A 17,952-nucleotide genomic window follows, 5' to 3' on the forward strand; every position below is an offset into this window, starting at 1 on the left:
TGCTTTTGGGGAGAAAAAAGGGCTTGGAGTCACTGGGAGGTGGGTGGGGGTGTGTTTTCTTCCAGCACTTCTCTTCTTCCTCCCTCGGTGGGAGAAGGAAGAAAGCTACTGCTGCAGTAGCTCATGTGGTTGGCAGAACTGAACAAAAAGCTGGCTCAAGTCCTGCTCTTAAGTTTCACAAACATCTTGGTTTAACTGGATTGTTAGCGTGCGCTTTTCTCCCGCCCTCCCTTCAGTACTGAATGGTGGGGAGTGGGTGTTAGTCTTTGCTGTTACTTTGATTTCCTTCCCGCTACCCACGAGTTCAAAGCGTTATGTAAAATAACATGGGACCAGCCATCACCTGACAAAAGGTGTGCAGCGGGGGGGCTGTTTTTAGTCTGTGTAGTGGTGTTTTAGAAACACTGGGGACTCCCTGTGCTGTGAGTCAGCGGAGGAGCCTCTCTAAACTGGGTCCAGTGGATTCAGGACTGTTAATAGGATTTGCCCTTTCTTCCCCCCGCCAGGCTGGTTTGTGAGGGGAGCCCTGAAGGGGAGAGTCCTGGGTGATGTGTGGGTGGGGTTTATGAACTGTGATTTGCACAGCTCCATCTTCTAACTAAATTAAAAAGCAGTTAATGTATGCTATGAAAAACAAGATTTTGTTGTCTCTGTGTTACATAAAGCAGGAAACTGTAACTTTCTTGGGTTTCTGTTGTTGTCACAAAATGGCAACAACAAAACTGCAGAGATCGGGTATCATCTGGACCTCCCTTTCTTGAGCCAGAGGGCTCTGCCACATTTACAGAACTAGAGAGAGGCAGTGCAAGTGCTCTATAGTGCTATTTACCTGGAGCGATGGCAAGGGAAGAAGTTGTCAAGTTTTGGTGGTTGGTGTCTTTTTTTAAGGGTGGACAGGAGTCAGCAGAACATGGAGCCTCTCCCCATTTTCCTTTTCTGATCCAGGGATAAAAATACAGCCTGTTCTTGGAAACCTCTTATTCTGAAATATGCAGTTCAAGGGGCATTTGTTAAGGCAACAACTGAATGAAAATGCCAGCTCTGTCAGTGCCTCCTGTAACGGGCTGTGCTCTGTCTCCAGCACGCTTTCCAGTGCAAGGCCCCGAGGGACGGAGCTGCTGCTGAGCGGCACCAAAGCAGAACTGACCTGTGTCAGTGCAGGAAGGGGCTGTAACTGAGAGCGTCTTCCCAGGGGCCAGCCTCCTTAGTCAGCACAGCTCACACCCCCACAGCTGCCTTTCAGGAGCAATGTCCCAGTCCAAGACCAGCTGCTGGCAGCAAGGAGACACGCTCCATGCCCCTGGCCAGTGCTGGTGAGCGGAGGCACTGGTTGTAGGGATTTACCTCTGGGCCTGGCACACTGAGGTGGCATCTTCCCTTCTCCTCAATTCGAAGTCTGCAACAAGCAAAAGGATGCTGCTCTGGCAGGAGGAACGTACAGATGAGCCACAGTCCACACGGGTCTACAGAGCGTTTTTCTTTTAAGCTTTAATACAAGGTAGCACAATCTGCACCTTCTCATAATGAGGTATTTAAAACATTTTACAAAGAAATGTTATTCAAAGGCATTTAAAAATAAAACGTTTCCCTTTTCTGAATCAAACATTAACACTAAAACCCCTGCTGCCAAGTGCTGCTCCCTGTTAGGCCCACAGCTATAAAGCAGATGGCTAGAAAACTTACTTGAATGGCTTGAATCCCCTGAGGCGGGGATGGATGTTTCCCTGAACTGGCCTTGCCTCGGTGCCATGCGGGAGACACTGCAGCAACCACCCCTTCCAAACCCCCTGAAATGCTAATAAAAGTTGTTACAAAACCTCTCTCATAGGGCCAGGCTCTGTAAGCAAGTAGTCTCGCTGCACAAGCTGAGCGTGTGTGAAGGAGGCTGGGCCAGGAGCCGTGCTGTAACTTTGGGATCTTGCAAGAGCAGCTGCTCTGTCCTGCCCTCAGAGCAAGAGCTGCTGCATCATGGCTGGGGTGACCTCCACAGCTGGCGTGGCCACGCTGTCCAGAGCTGGCTCTGTAGAAAGCCAAGGGAATTCGGAAGAGGATCTTACCTATCCTCAGTGCTCAACCTGCTGTAGGTAACTGAAGGGCAGTTTGTTTTCTTCACAACTATCTACTGCTGGCCTTTGGTCTCCTGATCTGTGTAAGTAAGTGAGCAGGAGGCACAGGCCACCTGGACACCTACAACTGTGGCTGTGCGTGTAGCACCACAGGGGAATGGAGATGTGGCCTCAGCCCTGGAAGACCTGGATTTGTCAAGAGCTTGAGAAGAGCTTTTCCAAATTGACACTGGGGCTAAACATACTGCTCCTGGCCAAAGCCATCCCTCAAATAAACTCTTCCCTGGAAAAAAAACTGATCCAGTAGCAGGATTCTGGACAGTGTCTCCAGCTCTCGGCCACTAAAGCAAAAAGGCAGGAACTATAGTCAGAGTGTAATTATCTAGCTAAGTCTGACGTGAAGCTCCCCTCAGTCCCTGCAGTACTGCTCCCTCCTGGGGTTCCAGGCTGAAACTTAATAACAGTGCACACCATTAAATAGGAAAAGAACAGGAAAAAAGAGGAAGCCAAGACCACACTCCGGGCTACGGGATCTGTGGCCAGTTGTGAGCCTGGCCCATCATCCCCCCCAGCTCCTTGGCACGCCATGGAGATAGGTGGGAGGAAGCAGCAGGGTCCACCACACCAGTCCCCAGCTGGTCATGCACTGAATGGTGTCCCTCAAACAGATCGTGATGAATAGCCCGCTGCTCTGTCCCTCTGCATCACCTTCATCTGGCTTTCATCAAAAAGAAAACAAAATAGAAATGAACACACGCAACCCCTGCACTCACAGTGGGAAGCTGGAGGCTTTGCTCAGCCTGTATCGCTCCCGCCTGAGCTGCTCAGGCACCAGGAGTACCCGCCTGCCCCATGAGCGGGCCGCTGCCATCCTGCGTGTCCTCCACAGGCGTCTGGTTGGTGTGCACCACGATTGTGTTCTCATCTACAAGCTCGCAGGCAGGATTGGTGAACGCTGAGAGTGGCAGTGTGATGCGCTGCATTTCACGCTCATAAACTTTCTGTTCATGCTTTTCCTTCAGATCTTTTCCCCTAGATTAAAAAAAAAAAAAAACAACCACCATATATGTGCATGGGGTGAGTGCCGCTGCTTGGAGGCAGTCTCAGTAAAGGTGATTGATATAGTAGAAAGGAAGGGACTCTGCTCTTTAAGAAACAGACGTTTCAGCTACATACAGAGGGCCAGAAACATTCCCTGCTGTAAGCAGAGGACCCCATGCGAGCATCTTTAAAAAAGCAGCAGCCAAACGAAGTCTGTCCCTCCCTCATAAACTGGCTTATTCACTGACAGCGCTACAGCTAAATGATGGCTGCAAAGCCAGGCTTCTCCTTCAAACCACGGAGCTGACAAATGTTTCCTTACACCTTATAGTCCCGCAGCACTGCCTGGTGCAGGCCCAGGGGAGCAGTGAGGCAGCGCAGAGCCCACTGCTGTGGAAAAGAGCTTCCGTAACGTGCTTCATCTGATTGATTGATAGAAATAAATACTGGAGGTGGTGACAGATTCTGCCTTTTGTTGCAGCAAACCAACCTGTGTAGCAAATTAAGCTGCTCCTGAAAGTACTAAAGCTTACTTCAGAGCTGGCCCTGCCTTCTGCTGCTGCAGCTAACAGCTTAATACCACAACCAGCTCCTCAAACCTACCTCACTCTTCAGCCTGTTGCTAAGGGAGGCGACACCTCTGTAATTTGTACCGAGGAAGAACTGCCTTGCTTTAAAAATGGATGGCATTAATAGCACGTTGTCTCCAGAAAAGCTATGTATGTATACCAAAAGCTACTTAAACCCATTAAAGGTTTCTCACCACACCTACCCAAACCTGCCAGCTTGCACATGCAATTTTGAGAGCAAGGCAAGAAGAGAGAGGCAGTAAACCTGCGCTGCAGCCCTGCTGTGAGCCCTGAGGGACTGAAGAAGCAAAGCTGCATTTGGACAAAGCTCAGCGTTGGTCTATTGCTTCTTCCCGCCGAAGACGGGAGCGAGGTGGGACAGGCACCACTCGCTCCTCCCGGGGCTTGCGATCCCAACCAGGCGAGCTGCTGGGGTTTCCTGTCAGCACATAAGCATTTTGGCTGCTTTTCAAAGCTGCCTACAAGCGTGCAACAGTGGCTGCCGTTCCTGCCAGCACACGAGACAGCATTCTCTGAAGTGACACCTCAAATCAGATTCCTCGACAAGCAGCGCTCTGTGTTTTGTCCCTTATGTAACACTCCTCCCTCTGTTTTTTTTCTGTTGGCATTTATTATAAACACTTACATAAGGACATGTCCCAGCTTGGGAAAGGGCTCCTTCTGCTTGGTTGTGTCAGACTGCTGTCAAACAGCCAAAATACAGAACAAACCCTCCCAGAGGAGGGAGCCTGGGCCTTCACTTGCTGCAGCGACATTCACTGCTATTTGTTAATCCTGCCCTGTCTCTTAGGACTAAGCTGCTTGCTATTACTGCTAACCTCAAACGCTGCTGAGCTACAGAAACACTTCTGCCCAACGCAGTGAAGTGGCTGAACAAATCATAACTTAAGTGTGAATCAAAACTGACCTTAAAGTATACAGGAGCTTTGGTAAAATGAACTTTGTTTGACAAATAAAAGTGCTACTTGATATTCGGCTTCATAGGATACAATGCACGAGTGGCAAAGAATTTGCCAATTGTTTTTCTTCTAAAGCTCGCTAGACTAGAGAAACCAGGGGAAGAGGTGGGCGGCTAGGAGGATTGTTCTCTTTCTGATCACAAAGGAAACTGAGGGCACCTGCTCTCTGCTCTCTCCAGCTCTTACGTAAAATTCTGCTCCCCTGGATGCATCTGAGAAAGCCACATCAAGGCACGCGTGCACACACACACACACACAAACAAAAAATAAAGAGGGCGGTTTGAAACTTTAAATGGGACAGAATACCAGATTGATGGGTGAAATGGAGAAGAATGGCATTAACTCTTAAATAGCTCTTTCCTCAGTGCAACAAGCGAACCTCTCGCGCAATGTGCCATCTCAAAACACATGCTTCTATCTGCCGTTTCATTAGGATCTGGTTGGGTCTGCAGGTGCTCAGACATTCCTGCTCTATGCATTGCTTCGTGCCTACACCAGCTTTTGGACAAAGGAGAGTAGCCACTGACCTCTTATAGATGTATCCCAGGACAATGCCGGCTCCGATGGCAATGATTATCACCATCATGATCAGCCCCAGCACATACCCTGTGAAGAGAGAAAGGAAAGAGGCAAAATTGGAGGCAGTAGATCCAGCTATAGCCTTGCTTTCAGAGCCTCAGAACAAATCCACCCTGCCAGCATTGCAGGAATGGATCCATCACGTGATCCTGGGTTTGTACCTAGCGTCCCCAAGTCCTTCTTTTCTTTGGAGTTCATCTGCACTCTCTGACTGATCCCAATGACGGGCTGCACAGCGGCTGCCTCGCTCCGGGAGGGCAAGGTATCGGCCGGTTCAAACACCTGGTTGACCTCCTGAGAAGTACCAACTTCTGCTGTGGGGACTGGGGCTGTGGCAGCTGTAGCATCTGTTGAGAGGAAAAAAAGAGACATACAAAATACAAAGAATTGATGAGTACTTCAAAACAACACGTGCCTTGTGAGTGGGACAGATCTAGACTGGTATCACTGAACCGCCTTCAAAGTACGCTGACAAACACTTGTTCCCTCTTAAGTTGTTGCCAGAAATCCTACCAAGGCAGACAAGAAATGTACTCCTCCCCCCCTTTCCTTTGACATGAACCTATTTTAAGAGCGCACAGCACCACCACAGAGGAGTCACAAGTCAGACAGGAGAACGAAACCCAGGTTCAGGGCATGAGTCCAGGGGATGCACAATGACTTCATTTAGCATATAGATCGATACACAGGCTGCAGCTTCAATCGTGCTGAACAGACACGAACAAGATGATGAGAATCTCCATCCCAAATCTCCCAGGAGCCTATTTATCTCTCTTCTGCCTCAATCTTCCTGACACAGGAAGGTTTGACAGAAGGAGACTCCAGCTGGTGTGAAAACAACCTGGGGACATTCTTCTTACCCAGCCCCTTTTTGCAGCCACGTAGCAAACTCCTTTAGCACGACGGACAGGCTAAGTCAGAGCAACACTTCAGGCAGCACGGCCACTGACTTGTGTAAGGACAGCAGGTTCCTCCTCAGCCAGAGCCCAAACAAAGGTGCCTACGGATGGACGCGCATACCACGGACTCCTTCCCAGCCCTGTGGATTTTTCATCAACAGCATTGAAAGATTTTCAAGGTAGCTCCTTCTTTCATGACACAGTTAAAATGGAAGCTGTAGCACAGTATGCTATGACAGTGGAAAGCAGGTATCTATTACCTGTCCTAAACATAAACCCCCTACTTTTTGGAAATGCTATGCGCAGTATGCATCCACACCTGAAAACTCTCTCCAGCTGGATCTCACCCCACAGCTGGCAATAACTCCATGTGGATTTTCTGTCTGCAGCCATTTTGAGTCCTCAGTGGAATGTGAAATGGAAGTACAGAAGGGGAGTTAGAGACAGGAAAGCAAGGTCTCCTGCACCGCACAGCGACTTCACGCAGGGTCAGCCAGAGAAGCTGAACTGCAGGGAGCCGCAGGACACAACCACAATAAAAAGGTGCCCGCTCTGAGACACAAAAATAGCCAAACCCCTTAACATGCAAGCGGCGCGTTGGCTGAAAGGCCAGGTAACTCTCCTGATCCCAAAGCTACAGGACCGCTTTGAGTAAGGGTCTTGGCAGCAGAGCATTTGTTTTGCGTCATCTTTAGGGAAAAGCAGGCAAAAAACAAGCACAGTGAAGAAAAGGGGAGGGTGCATATGTGGGGGAAAGTGTTTCCATGCAAGGATAGCAATCCCGAGGGACAGTGGAGTATTTAAATCTTGAGGGGCTCAGAAATAAGTAAGCAGTTGAAAAAACCCAAGTGGTTACTTTGGCTTCAGTCAATACTGACATCTCCTCTCCCTGAAACAGGCTTCAGCTACAGTTCTCCTGGCAAACCGTTTCCCACCCTGACTATGCAGGAGGATTCCAGGGTTTGGGGTTTTCCCTTTCTTACTGTCCTCCCTTCAGTTCTCATTTTCTCCAAGTTCTTTCCCCCCACCTGTACCCAAATTCACCCTGGCACTCGTTTAGCAGCAGGACACTTGTTTATGCCCCACAGTAACAGTCTACCAACATCTCTGCAGTTCCTCGATGCCCAGACCTTAGCCTTTTTCAGCACAGCTGAAGAGCCCCACGGTGACTGGCGAAACGGGGGGGGCCCAAGGCTTTGCACAGGCCTTTTCTGGCACTAACGGAAAAGCTCTAGGGGCGGAGCAAGGCACAGCTGGGAGGCAGATGTGCACACACGGGCAGGGCTGGAGGGGAGCCCCGGGTACGCTCCGTTCCTGGGGGAGGGCAGTAGGTGCTGCCATAGCCCGGCCTTGTTTGGGGGCCGGGGGACCCCACCCTGGTGGCCAAGCCAGCCCCCAGCGGCGGGAGGCAGGCCGGGAGGGCAATGCCCCGGGGCGGCCGGCAGGAGAAGGGGGCCCGGCGGGGGCAGCTCCTACCTGAGCACGGGGCGATGTCGCAGGGTCTCCGCTCGGGGACCCCGGCGGCGCCTCGGATGTAGCACCAGGGCGCGGCGTCGCCGTCCGGGTTCCTGCAGCTGCTGTGGTCCTCGGCGACTGCTGGAGGGTACCGGGCCGTCAGCGCGGGGGCGGCCGCGGCCCCGGCGCCCCGCTGTGCCCCCCGCTCCCTCCCCGAGCCCCGGACCCACCTGCCGGGAGCGCGGCGCCGGGGCCGCTCCGCACCGCCAGCCAGTTGAGGCACGGGGCGCCGCCGGAGGCCACTCGCCGGCTGCCGCGGTAGGACGCGCCGTTGCCGCGGAGGCACTCTGCGGAGAGACGAGGCCGGGCCATGCGGGCGGGCCGGGCGGCCCCCAGCACGGCCCCCGCGGCTGCGGGGCCGGTGTCCCCGTCCCGCCCCCCCCCCCCCGACCGGCCTTTGTCCCCCACAACAAAGCCGGGCCGGGCCCCCCGGCGCTCACCCTCGGCGCCCCGGGCGGCCGCCAGCAGCAGCGAGCCCAGCAGCACGGCGCCCAGCGCCGCCGCCCGCCGCGGGCCCCCGCGCAGCATCCTCGGCGCGGAGGGCGAGGAGCCGCCGCCGGCCCGGCCGCGCAGCTCGGCTCGGCTCGGCTCAGAGCCCTGCCCCGGCTCTCCCCGCCGCGGTAAACAACCGCCGGGCTGCGCTCCCCCCCCCCCCGCCCCGCAGCCGCCGCCGGGTCCTAACGCTGCCGCCGCCCGCCCGCCCCCGGGCGGCTCCCGGCCCCGTCGGGGAGCCCCGGGAGGGGAAGGGGCGGCGGCGGGGCAGGGCTCGGGGCAGCCGGGAACCTGCCGCCGCTCCCCCGCCTCCGCCGAGGGTCCCCCGCCCCCGAGCTGGGTGCTCGGTACCGCGGGGCCGTTGGGCCCGGCAGGGACGGGGGGCCACGCTCCCGGAGCGCGGCTCGGCGCCCCCGGGGCCGTCCCCCGCCGCCGCGGGAGGCTCTGGGGCCGGGAGAGCAGAGTGCCGACACCGCTCTGGGCTCGAACGAGGCTGGGGCAGGGACAGTTTGTCCTCAGGGACCCAAAATTGCTGTCTGCCCTGGAGAGCTACCGCAAGGACTGAATTCTCCTGCCCTGACTCTCCCTCTGGGCTCCCTTAGCTCTGTAGAGACCGTGCCGGGGCGTACGCGCTACCTCGGAAGCTGTGCACCTCCACATTAAAGGTTTACATTCTCGCCTCTGCTCATCAGTTGCTTTCCTTTGACTCCACGTACTCTAAGAGCTGTGCCTGCTTATAGAAAAAAAAAGGTAAACAGCCTGAAAATGCTTTAGAGTAATGACATTGCATACGTCCAGCCACCGTGATAAAGCCTCTCTGCAGCCATTTCAGATGGCTTACAATAGCCACTTCTGTTTCCCGACAGGCAGAGTTATTCGGACGCCGCGATGCCAGCGACTGTACGCAGGCATCTGGCGTCATCCGCGATGCTTCTGTTCTACACCAGCGAGAAGCGAGCAGCTGAACGCTTGGTCCTGTCCCACCCCGAGCTCCCCGAGGCGGCCGGGCCAACGGATGGGTCTGTAGCCAAGGCACAGGCCTGCAGCACAAGGCACTATTTCTGGCTTTCCCACAGAGTTCCTCCTGACCTTAGCCGCTCTGCCTGCTTCACCGCTTTGCGCTTTCCCTTCCTTTCTGTGCACGAGGTACAACCAAACCTTCCTTCCCAGGACAGGGAAGCTCCCTTCTTTTAAAGTGCTTTGACATCACGTGGAAACCATTGAACACACAAAAAGTATTTCTATGCCAGGAAGCTGCCTGCTGCATTCTGGGTGCGAGGAAGGACTTTTCGGGGCAGTGCTGGCCGGAGCACTGTCCTGCCCTTCCACGCCCAGACGCTTCCATCCTGGCAGTGCTCTCTGTCAGGCTGCTACAGGTACCTGAGTGACAAGCAGGCTCAAGGTGCTGATCCAACCCAACTTCTGCCCTTTTTTACTGGCTCACGCACGCTTTAACCCTTTACAGCCAGGCCGCCTGCTGCATCCAGCCCACAAGGGAGCCACAAAACCCCAGATGTACTAGTGTGACAGAGGGGTAATGAGGAAAACAGGTCAATTAAGCAGCGCTACCGCTGAACACGAAGCCATAAGCCTTAGCACTTGTGATTCATGCTTTAACAATATGGTTTAACACTACAGTAAATCTAGTTTAATAATGTCAGATTAAAAAAACTGCAGCCAGGTTGTAAAGGAAAAAAAACCCAGCGGTGTGTGTCAGTCCTGACCGACATCACCAGCTAAGATGTCTGCTTTATGGCGTTATGCTCATTGTCTCCGCAGACACTCGGTTACCGCATTCCTCGTGCTCTCCAGTTACTCTCTGTGAAGGCAAGCTAACTGGAGTGAGCAAGAATTTTTAATAAGGGCTCTTGAATCAGGCCTTCTGTTTGTAATAGCTCTTCGTAAGAGATTTTATGGGACAAATTCCATTCAGTCAGAAACTGCAGGGCCACACATGCATCCAGAGGCACAGTCTGTCCAAAAGGGTTCGCAGAGGGCTGCCAACCTGTACAATTAATTGCTTTTAGCTCATTTCATGAGACTAACGAACGCTTCCATGCCATCTTGCACAGAAAGCACCTCCTCCTGTGCATCCTGATCCAAGAGCGGCAGGCTGGGCAGTAATCTCTCTGGAAACAAACCTCAGACCTTCCCAGCTCTCCCTCCTGTTATGTAACAAGACAAATTTGCACTTCTCATTACACCCAGCCAAGTTCCAGCAAACAATTTGAGTTTCTAGTCCACAGAAGGACAATGGGGAATCTGGGAGAAATGCAAAAACCTTCGTATTACTCGTAAAGATCAAAGTCTTCTCCGCGACTGACTTCTAAGCATAATTTTTTCTCTTTCATCTCTAGCTTTCTCCAGGATGAGGGAAGATTTATGCTGGCAGTTTCACAGAGTTAAGTTTAATAGGATGCCAGGTGGCAGCTGTCAAAGGCAGACTCAATTGCTCTTTCTGCTGTTTGGGAATGGGTTTGCTCTTCTTGCTACACTTTTAGAGATTAAACCTGACATTACTTCCTAGGACTTGATTTTAAAGTAACTACCCAAACTACAAGTAAGCTAATAGCTCTGCAACTGCACCCTCACGTAGTTTACATGTATAAGGCTGTAGGTATATACACATACACGTACCACAACACATCCACACAGCCACAAACACTTCACAGGAGAATACATACGCTATTTCTTGGAACGAGGGACATCAAGCATCCTTCCTAAAGTCAGTGTGAACCAGTTCCAGCTGTGAGCTGGTACCTTGCTGCTGTTTACAGGTTCCAGAATGAACAATGTCTGCTTTTTCTCTCTCCTGTCTGTCAACTGCTCTTTCTTGTTTGTTTGTTCTACTTTTTTTCGCCTGTGGAAAAATTCAAAGTGTATGGAGAGTTTTCTTAAAGAAGAAAAATACAAGGAAGCTAACATACAGCAGAGCATGCTGTGCAAAGGGAGGCAACCACAGATGGATCGCTCTGGAAGCGCTCCGCAAGAAGTCATCAAACCCACCCTCCTTCTCTGGCCACAGCCAAGTACCTTCAGATCTTCCCGGGCAAAAGTTCATTTAACCTCCTACGAAAGAACTAACACGCTTTATGACTTAATCTTACTAAATAAGATACCGGGGTGAGTAAGCAAAATCAATTTTCTAATCTAAGTATTCTTTCCTAGCCAAATTAATATGGATTGCTTAAAATGGAAAAAGCTGACCATTGCCCTCCTTGTAACAGAGCATATGTCATGTTCCCATAACTTCCCCTTTCTTGGCAAACAAAATAATTCTTCTGATTTTTCCTCAAAACTAGTTTTTCTAAACCTTTTTTCATTCCAGGTCACCACTTCTCCCATTTTTCTGCTTCCTTCATAAACTGCGATGCCCGAGAATGAAGACAGTATGCTCTGAGGCCTCAATCACCATGAACAGGATATTAGAGCAATCTGTGCTTAAAGCTTAAAAAACTGTAAGCATCAAATGCTGCTAAACACTATCAAGTACTTGCAACTCCAACAAAAGCAGGTTTTTTTACTCCTTTGTTGCCTCTGGATTATGAAAATAACTGTGGGTCTCACCTGTAAAAAGCCTTCTGTAAGCAATGATACAGGAGTCAGAAACAAATACGTTTTATTCCTAACCTAGAAACAATCTGAACAGAAGAAAAAAGCATCAGGGCTGCAACAAAAGGGTCAGATGTTGAGTTTACGAAAGTGAGCCCAGTATAACCAAAAATGAAGGCAGGGACAGTCACTACAAAGGAGTCGGCGTGGAGCGACAGGGAGAACTATCTGATTGCACTGTTGCATGCCCCTGCTGACATGTTCAAGGAGAGGCTTCCCCTCCCCCTGCCATCTGACAGCATGAGCTATTGCTAAGTAAATGCCAGCCACAGCCTCCAAGGACTAACAAGGAAGTCTGCAGAAGCAAAACAACCATATGTGATATTTGAACTGGTTCAGACTGGTTCAGAGAGTTTGCTCTACTAACTCAACGTGCCTTCTCAGATGAGCTTTCTGTGCGGGCTGCAATAAAGGGGCAGAGGCCTCAGGAGGGCAATCTGGGTCCTATTCTTTCCTGGGGGAGAAGCACTGCAGCTACGCTTTCCTAGCATTAAGAGATTAGCACTAAATACTCTCAGCAATCACTGACTTAAGAAATTTCACACACCGAGTCCTCTCTAACAGCAACACTTCTCTATCCTTTTCGTCACAAGCTGCCCAGCGCCTTTCCACAGTTCCCTCAGCGGATTTGATGGGCCCAACCGCCCATAGACATTTGTGTTCACACTGGTCAGTTGTGGCTGCTGAAAGGACTCGCTTGGATCCTGGCCCTTAGCTCTTTGCCTGCTGGAGCATTCGGGAATCAGGATCTGGATCACAGACGCTGCTTTTACCTGCTGCCCACTGGGCATGTCTCCTAGCAAGATACCATACAACTGTGGCAATATTGCTAGGAGTAAGGTGCAGCTGTCTGAACATGTTTCAGCCCCCCCTTGCACTGTTGTTTTTTTTTTTTTTTCTTCCTATGGACACAGGCTGCTATTGACAAAAAACAGAGCATGCATTTTTAAGGGTGGAGGAAGGGAAGTTATTCTGAAGGACACTGTGATCTACTCAGAGAGCACATAAGTCTTTGAGTCAAGAATGGGGGCCTTACTCTAAATTCTTTTACCGATTTGTTGTTTGATCTTAGGCAAGCTTCTGCCTCAGTGTCCCATGTTAATACTCCTTATGTCACAGGGGCAGAAAGGATTCAATGTCTGCAAAGTGCTTTGAAAGCTTCAGACATGCAATACACACCTTATGAAATGGCATTCAAGGGGAAGGAATCACGAAGAGGGATATGCATGGAAGGTCTTAAGATGCTCTCAAGTTCTACATGTGTAGTACTGACTTAGATGAAAAGCGCAAATAAGCGTTAATGCAGGAAGAAAAAAACAGAATGTGTTGTGTTGTTTGTTTGTTTAAGGTGTAACAGTACCTTTGTAGCTTTCTTGTTTCCTAATTCACTGTTGTGCACAGCAGTAACTAGCAAAGCTAAGCAGTCAGATAAACCAACATTCATTCTTGTTAGAAAATGCTGATCTAAAAATAATGGTTTATCTGCACGTGAGAAGCATGAAAAAGGCAGCACCAAAACATCTGGAGATTTGAGTCAAAGGGAATAAAGATTTCTGTTCTGATATCTGTCCAAATTAACTTCCAGTGAATTGGATGGGACTATTAAATATCCTTCTGCCAATCTTTCACTCACCATGGAAGACGATTTCACAGTCAAATAGAAGTGATAGCCCCAAACTCTCCTGTTTAAACTTCAGTAATCATGGGGTATTATCAAAGCAAGAGTTTGACTCCACTGTGGAAAGCACGAGGTCACAGAGTTGCACTTAAATACGCAAAGCTTCCAGTTCCTGCGGAAAATACACCACGTCTCAATAGCACAACCACTCATTGTAAGCAAGTGACCCATATCCCATGCCAACAGAAAGGCAATAAGGTTATGAACTTGTACACATAAAAAACCCCAAGCGTGTATTTTCTTATCTATCTAGGGGTTTGGGACTAGGATTGGAGTCATCAGCTTACGAGCAGAGACCCATTTGGTAATGGGTCTCTTTGCAATTCAATACATGAGCAGAGAAGCAGAGACCAAACCTTTCAGTAGAGCTACTAGTGTTTCCTCATAAAAGCCAGGATTTGCAGACATTTACAATGCAGAGCTCTCACCTCTGGATTTTATTTTCTTAGCTGACCTGAAAGCAGATAAAACCATTGGCACCTGGGTACCGTGAAAGACCTCTCTCCACAGGTGTTTGCCTGAAGGCTGTGGGAGGAGTTCTCCGTTTTGGGAAGTTGCCCTTTCTTTCCTGCGCAGAAAGGCAAACCTCTCTATTTTCTCTCTGGGTTGCACACGTGCCGTGGGCATGCAGAGTGGGCCTTTTTCATGACTCTTACATATGCATGTGGACTTTTTAACATCTATTTACAAAAGCAAAGACTCTGTTCCTTAAGTATCTTTACAGAATAGGGCAAACCTCTGTTGCTGTTTTGGTCTTGAGTTTGCCATTCTTTTAGAAAGGCAGGGCTCAAACCCGTAACACCGCAAGGAGGCAAAAAGACCGGGAAGGAACAAAGGCTTAGTAAAGTTACACCTCATACTTCACTTATTTCTTTAGAATATAATGGTGTTGAGTTAGAACACACTGCATTTGACTAATGACCTGGTACCTGAGGTAGGCAGGCCAGAAGCATTGCAAAAATATATTTATATATCCTGTCTCGTTTTTATTTTCGCTGCCTTCCAGGCAATTCAGCGAGGACAATACCGAATTTCACGTAGATACTTGTTACTCCATCCACTTATGCTAAAAGAATGTAAGAAATTTCATCGCACAGCGCCAGAGAAAGGATTATTTTCTAGTCAAAATAAGGTCATCCTGATACACAGTGTGCAACCTGCCCATGACACTATGGGTGTTCATATAGAGCTGTGGAGATAGGCGCAGGCAGGAACTGTCTCTGAAAAGAGAAAGATTTTGAGATACGAGAAATACAGGCTGTCTCTGTGCACTCATGGTCTCTGCTCTCCGTCTCCAGGAAATGAATGCATGCAGCCTGCAGAGTTTAATTCTCTTTTGGTTTATTACTATTTAAAAATCAGTTTTTGTATCCCCTTCTACAGAGGCTTCACCTTCCAACAGAACATACAAAAAATACACACAATAGAAAAAAAAAAAAGATAGGTAGGTAAGTTGCTTTATACAAACAGGTCCCTAAGAACCCAAAAAGGCTAAAACAGGCTCGGTTTCAATAGAAGCAGGCCCATAAATAGGCAAGAGACTTCATTCAAGTAGGGAAAGAGTCATCCATCCTCACCTAAGATCCTTTCTTGCTCACACTGAAGACAATGGGAGGATTCCCAACAACTTCAGTAGAAGCAGGATTGGGATTCATCAGAGCCAATGGCAAACTTTTCTGCTCCTTCCCTTCCAAGGCACTGTCTCTTCCATACGGTGTGCAGCCAGGGAAAAATGCCAGTTTTCCTGGCTCATCCCACACTCATGTTTCAGTTGTTCGCTCTACAGGACATCTGAGAACAGCCTTTTAATTTTCTCTCTTACACTGTGTATTTGCACTAATTGCAGCAAACTTTCAGATTACAACAGTACTGAAGAGAAATTCTGAGCCCAAGAGCAAGGCTTGGTTGATTATTTAAGAGCCAGCAGTCAGTCTGACAACTTTGCAGAGGGCATGGTAAAATTGCCTGGAGAAGGCACCAGTTTGTAGACACAGCAGCCAAAAAGCTGTTAGCAAGCATGAGACTGATTTATGATAAAAGCACTTACCCAAGCTCACTATGTGACTGCAGGAAGCTCAAGAGCATTTATGGCTGCCAGTGGCTGTATGAAGTGACCCCATGGTCCATATGGAACCCAAGAGCTGGGAGGGACTCACTGGAACATCAGTGAGACACCAGTTACCTCCTGCCTTCAGCACACCTCAGCTCAGAGCACTTCCAGGTCTCCAAAACTGCAGTACAAGTAGAGAGGCCACCCAGGAAAAGCTTCATTCACATAAACCCTGAGAGCAGATCAATAGTGCCAGGCAGTCTTTAAATTAATTTAAATATTTCACCTTTCAGGAAAAATGTGGCCGAATGTTTAACTTTGCATTACTCCTGAAGTCAGTGAGGCCCAATGTTTGTAGCAGAGTTCAGCAGCACAATTGTGCAGCACGATTGGGCACATCAATCACATCTTGAAACATTCTTACCCAAGGGTTATCATCTCATTTTATAGATGGGAACCAAACACAGGAAGAGGCTAGAGGTGACACAAGGTGTTAATTCCTTACAAACAGCCAGTCATTATCCGCTACCACAGAGCAAACAACTGTGGGTTTTCACTAACATGCTTTAACCATTCCAGCCGTCACCACAACCCCTCACAGCCAGGCTTCCTGCTCCTGTTCTGCACCACTCTGCAGTTATGTCACATAACTATTTTCAAGGTGGTTTGTTTTTTTGTTTTTTTTTTTTTTTCTTTTTAGCCAAATAGTTTGTTTTATAGCTAACAGAGTTATTTGCAGAGCTGTACCCATCTAAGTAGGTACCACACTGGCAGAGGAACGTGCGGAGGGTGAAGGTGTCGCGGAGCAGGCGGGAAGACCTTGCGCCAAAGCTGCTGCTGCTGACTGCAACAGCAAACGTGGCCTCGGGCTGCAGCCCAGGAGCACGGCCTCCCTCCGGGTCCCAGGCTCGGGGCTCCAGAACACACAGCCTTCCTACAGGGACGCGGAGCAGCAGATCGGGCTGGAAGCCAGATCTGTTCCCAAAGGCTCATTCACAACAGCTGAAGGATCTTCTTTTGAAAAGGATGTTCAGGATAAAAAACGGGACTCTCTCAGGAGACATGGGAATCTTCCAGAATCTGTTTTTCCCTTTAAGTTTTCCTATTGGGTTTTTTTCCCTCTTTGCTCATTCGTTTTGTCTCTCGGGGTGGAACTGAGAGCATAAGCTCAGAGATTGTCTGTGAGCTTACATTCTATTCAGTTAAAACTCAGGTACTGTGCCCAGGCAAAAGGTGAACAGTACAAAGCTGGCTTAATTTACATTAAAATATTCATAATGGTATTCAAAAGGTATATTCATAATGCTGAAAAAGCCAAGACATTCCATGGTTTTGTTTGGCACTTGCTCTCAGAGTTTCTGCCACGCGGAACAATTGAAAATATCTGATTTTTTTTTTGTGGGTGATAAAGAAAAGCCTTTGCTGTTTCATTACTTAAAATTTTGGTAGCTGTTTTTTACTTTGTCCATTTCTCTCTCATGAAACCCAAAGAGAGCTCTTGCTCTCCATTCATTCTTCCAACACTGAAGTCTGGAGTTCCTTTGAAGTTTACTTTGGCATCTACTTCCTCAAGCAAGCACCTTAAAAAAAATTAAAGCTGAAAGTGGTACCCCACTCCAGACTCAAGACATAAGTTCAGATATTGATTTCTAGGAACAAAGATTCAGGGAAAAAACAAGACACTAAAGTTACAACAGAGCCTACAAAATCTAGGTTAGCTTTCATACTATCAATTCAATTAGTTGAGTTAGATAGACATTCCGTTACACAGCTCTTCTATTCAAGTCATTCCTTACTGCTGACAGCAGTTGAGGGAGGAACAATAATTTCAGGGAATACGTGGGAAATAACAAATATTCCCTAAGTCACTGGCACTCAAACAGGTCTAAAATTGTGACTGGGCATTTGCAATTATTCAAAAGACTGGTAGGAAGACCAACTCCACACCATCTTATAGTTCTAGGCTTTAAAAACCAAACAAAACAATCATCCCCCCCACATATAATACTTTGCCCTACTACAGTTAAGGCACTGGATTGAGAGAAGGAAAATCTGTGTTCAATTTCTGGTTCTGCTATCAATTTCCCACGTCACCATGGGCAAATCACTTAAGATCGAGAGCTCACACACACCACGTTGCCATGCATCAGGTGAGCCACACCAGTAAGTCTGTTTGCACACATCTAGCACATGACAAATGCAAGGTAATGTCACTTAATTTAACTTGGTATGGAATAAATTCACACCACATTGCTTTACCTTGCATTTGTTGCGGATTAACAGTACATAAAGATAAATTACTTCAGGCAACAAAAGCAGCCTGATGATAAGTCTGTGCCCCTACATTCAACACAACACTTAAGCATGCATGCAAGCGGTTTTTAGTCCTTCATCTTTATTTCACTCATTCATCTATAAGCATCTATTCCTTTCTTGTCTATCTTTAATGTTTAGATTATAAATGGTTGAAG

General features: G+C 48.9%; 1 protein-coding gene across 3 annotated transcripts; it reads right to left on the reverse strand.

The window, feature by feature from the left end:
• Positions 1-1,338: 1,338 nt before the first annotated feature.
• On the reverse strand, positions 1,339-8,221 carry PIK3IP1 (phosphoinositide-3-kinase interacting protein 1). Of its 3 annotated transcripts, XR_014229602.1 has the most exons (7): positions 8,090-8,221; positions 7,820-7,936; positions 7,611-7,730; positions 5,397-5,582; positions 5,184-5,262; positions 2,840-3,098; positions 1,339-1,396 (listed from the first exon to the last, which is right to left on the reverse strand). XR_014229602.1 is itself a non-coding variant. In XM_082325159.1 (6 exons), exons 1-6 carry the CDS (start codon positions 8,175-8,177, stop codon positions 2,891-2,893), a joined length of 795 nt encoding a protein of 264 aa, XP_082181285.1. In that variant the 5' UTR covers positions 8,178-8,221; the 3' UTR covers positions 1,463-2,890. The 3 variants fall into 3 exon arrangements, 2 of the variants coding, with proteins under 2 accessions (XP_082181285.1, XP_082181284.1); XM_082325159.1 differs by lacking the exon at positions 1,339-1,396 and having other exon boundaries at positions 1,463-3,098; positions 7,611-7,727; XM_082325158.1 differs by lacking the exon at positions 1,339-1,396 and having other exon boundaries at positions 1,463-3,098.
• Between the last annotated feature and the right edge of the window lie 9,731 nt (positions 8,222-17,952).

Source organism: Platalea leucorodia (assembly GCF_965183815.1).
Source record: "Platalea leucorodia genome assembly, chromosome: 12".
Classification (NCBI taxonomy): Eukaryota; Metazoa; Chordata; class Aves; order Pelecaniformes; family Threskiornithidae; genus Platalea; species Platalea leucorodia.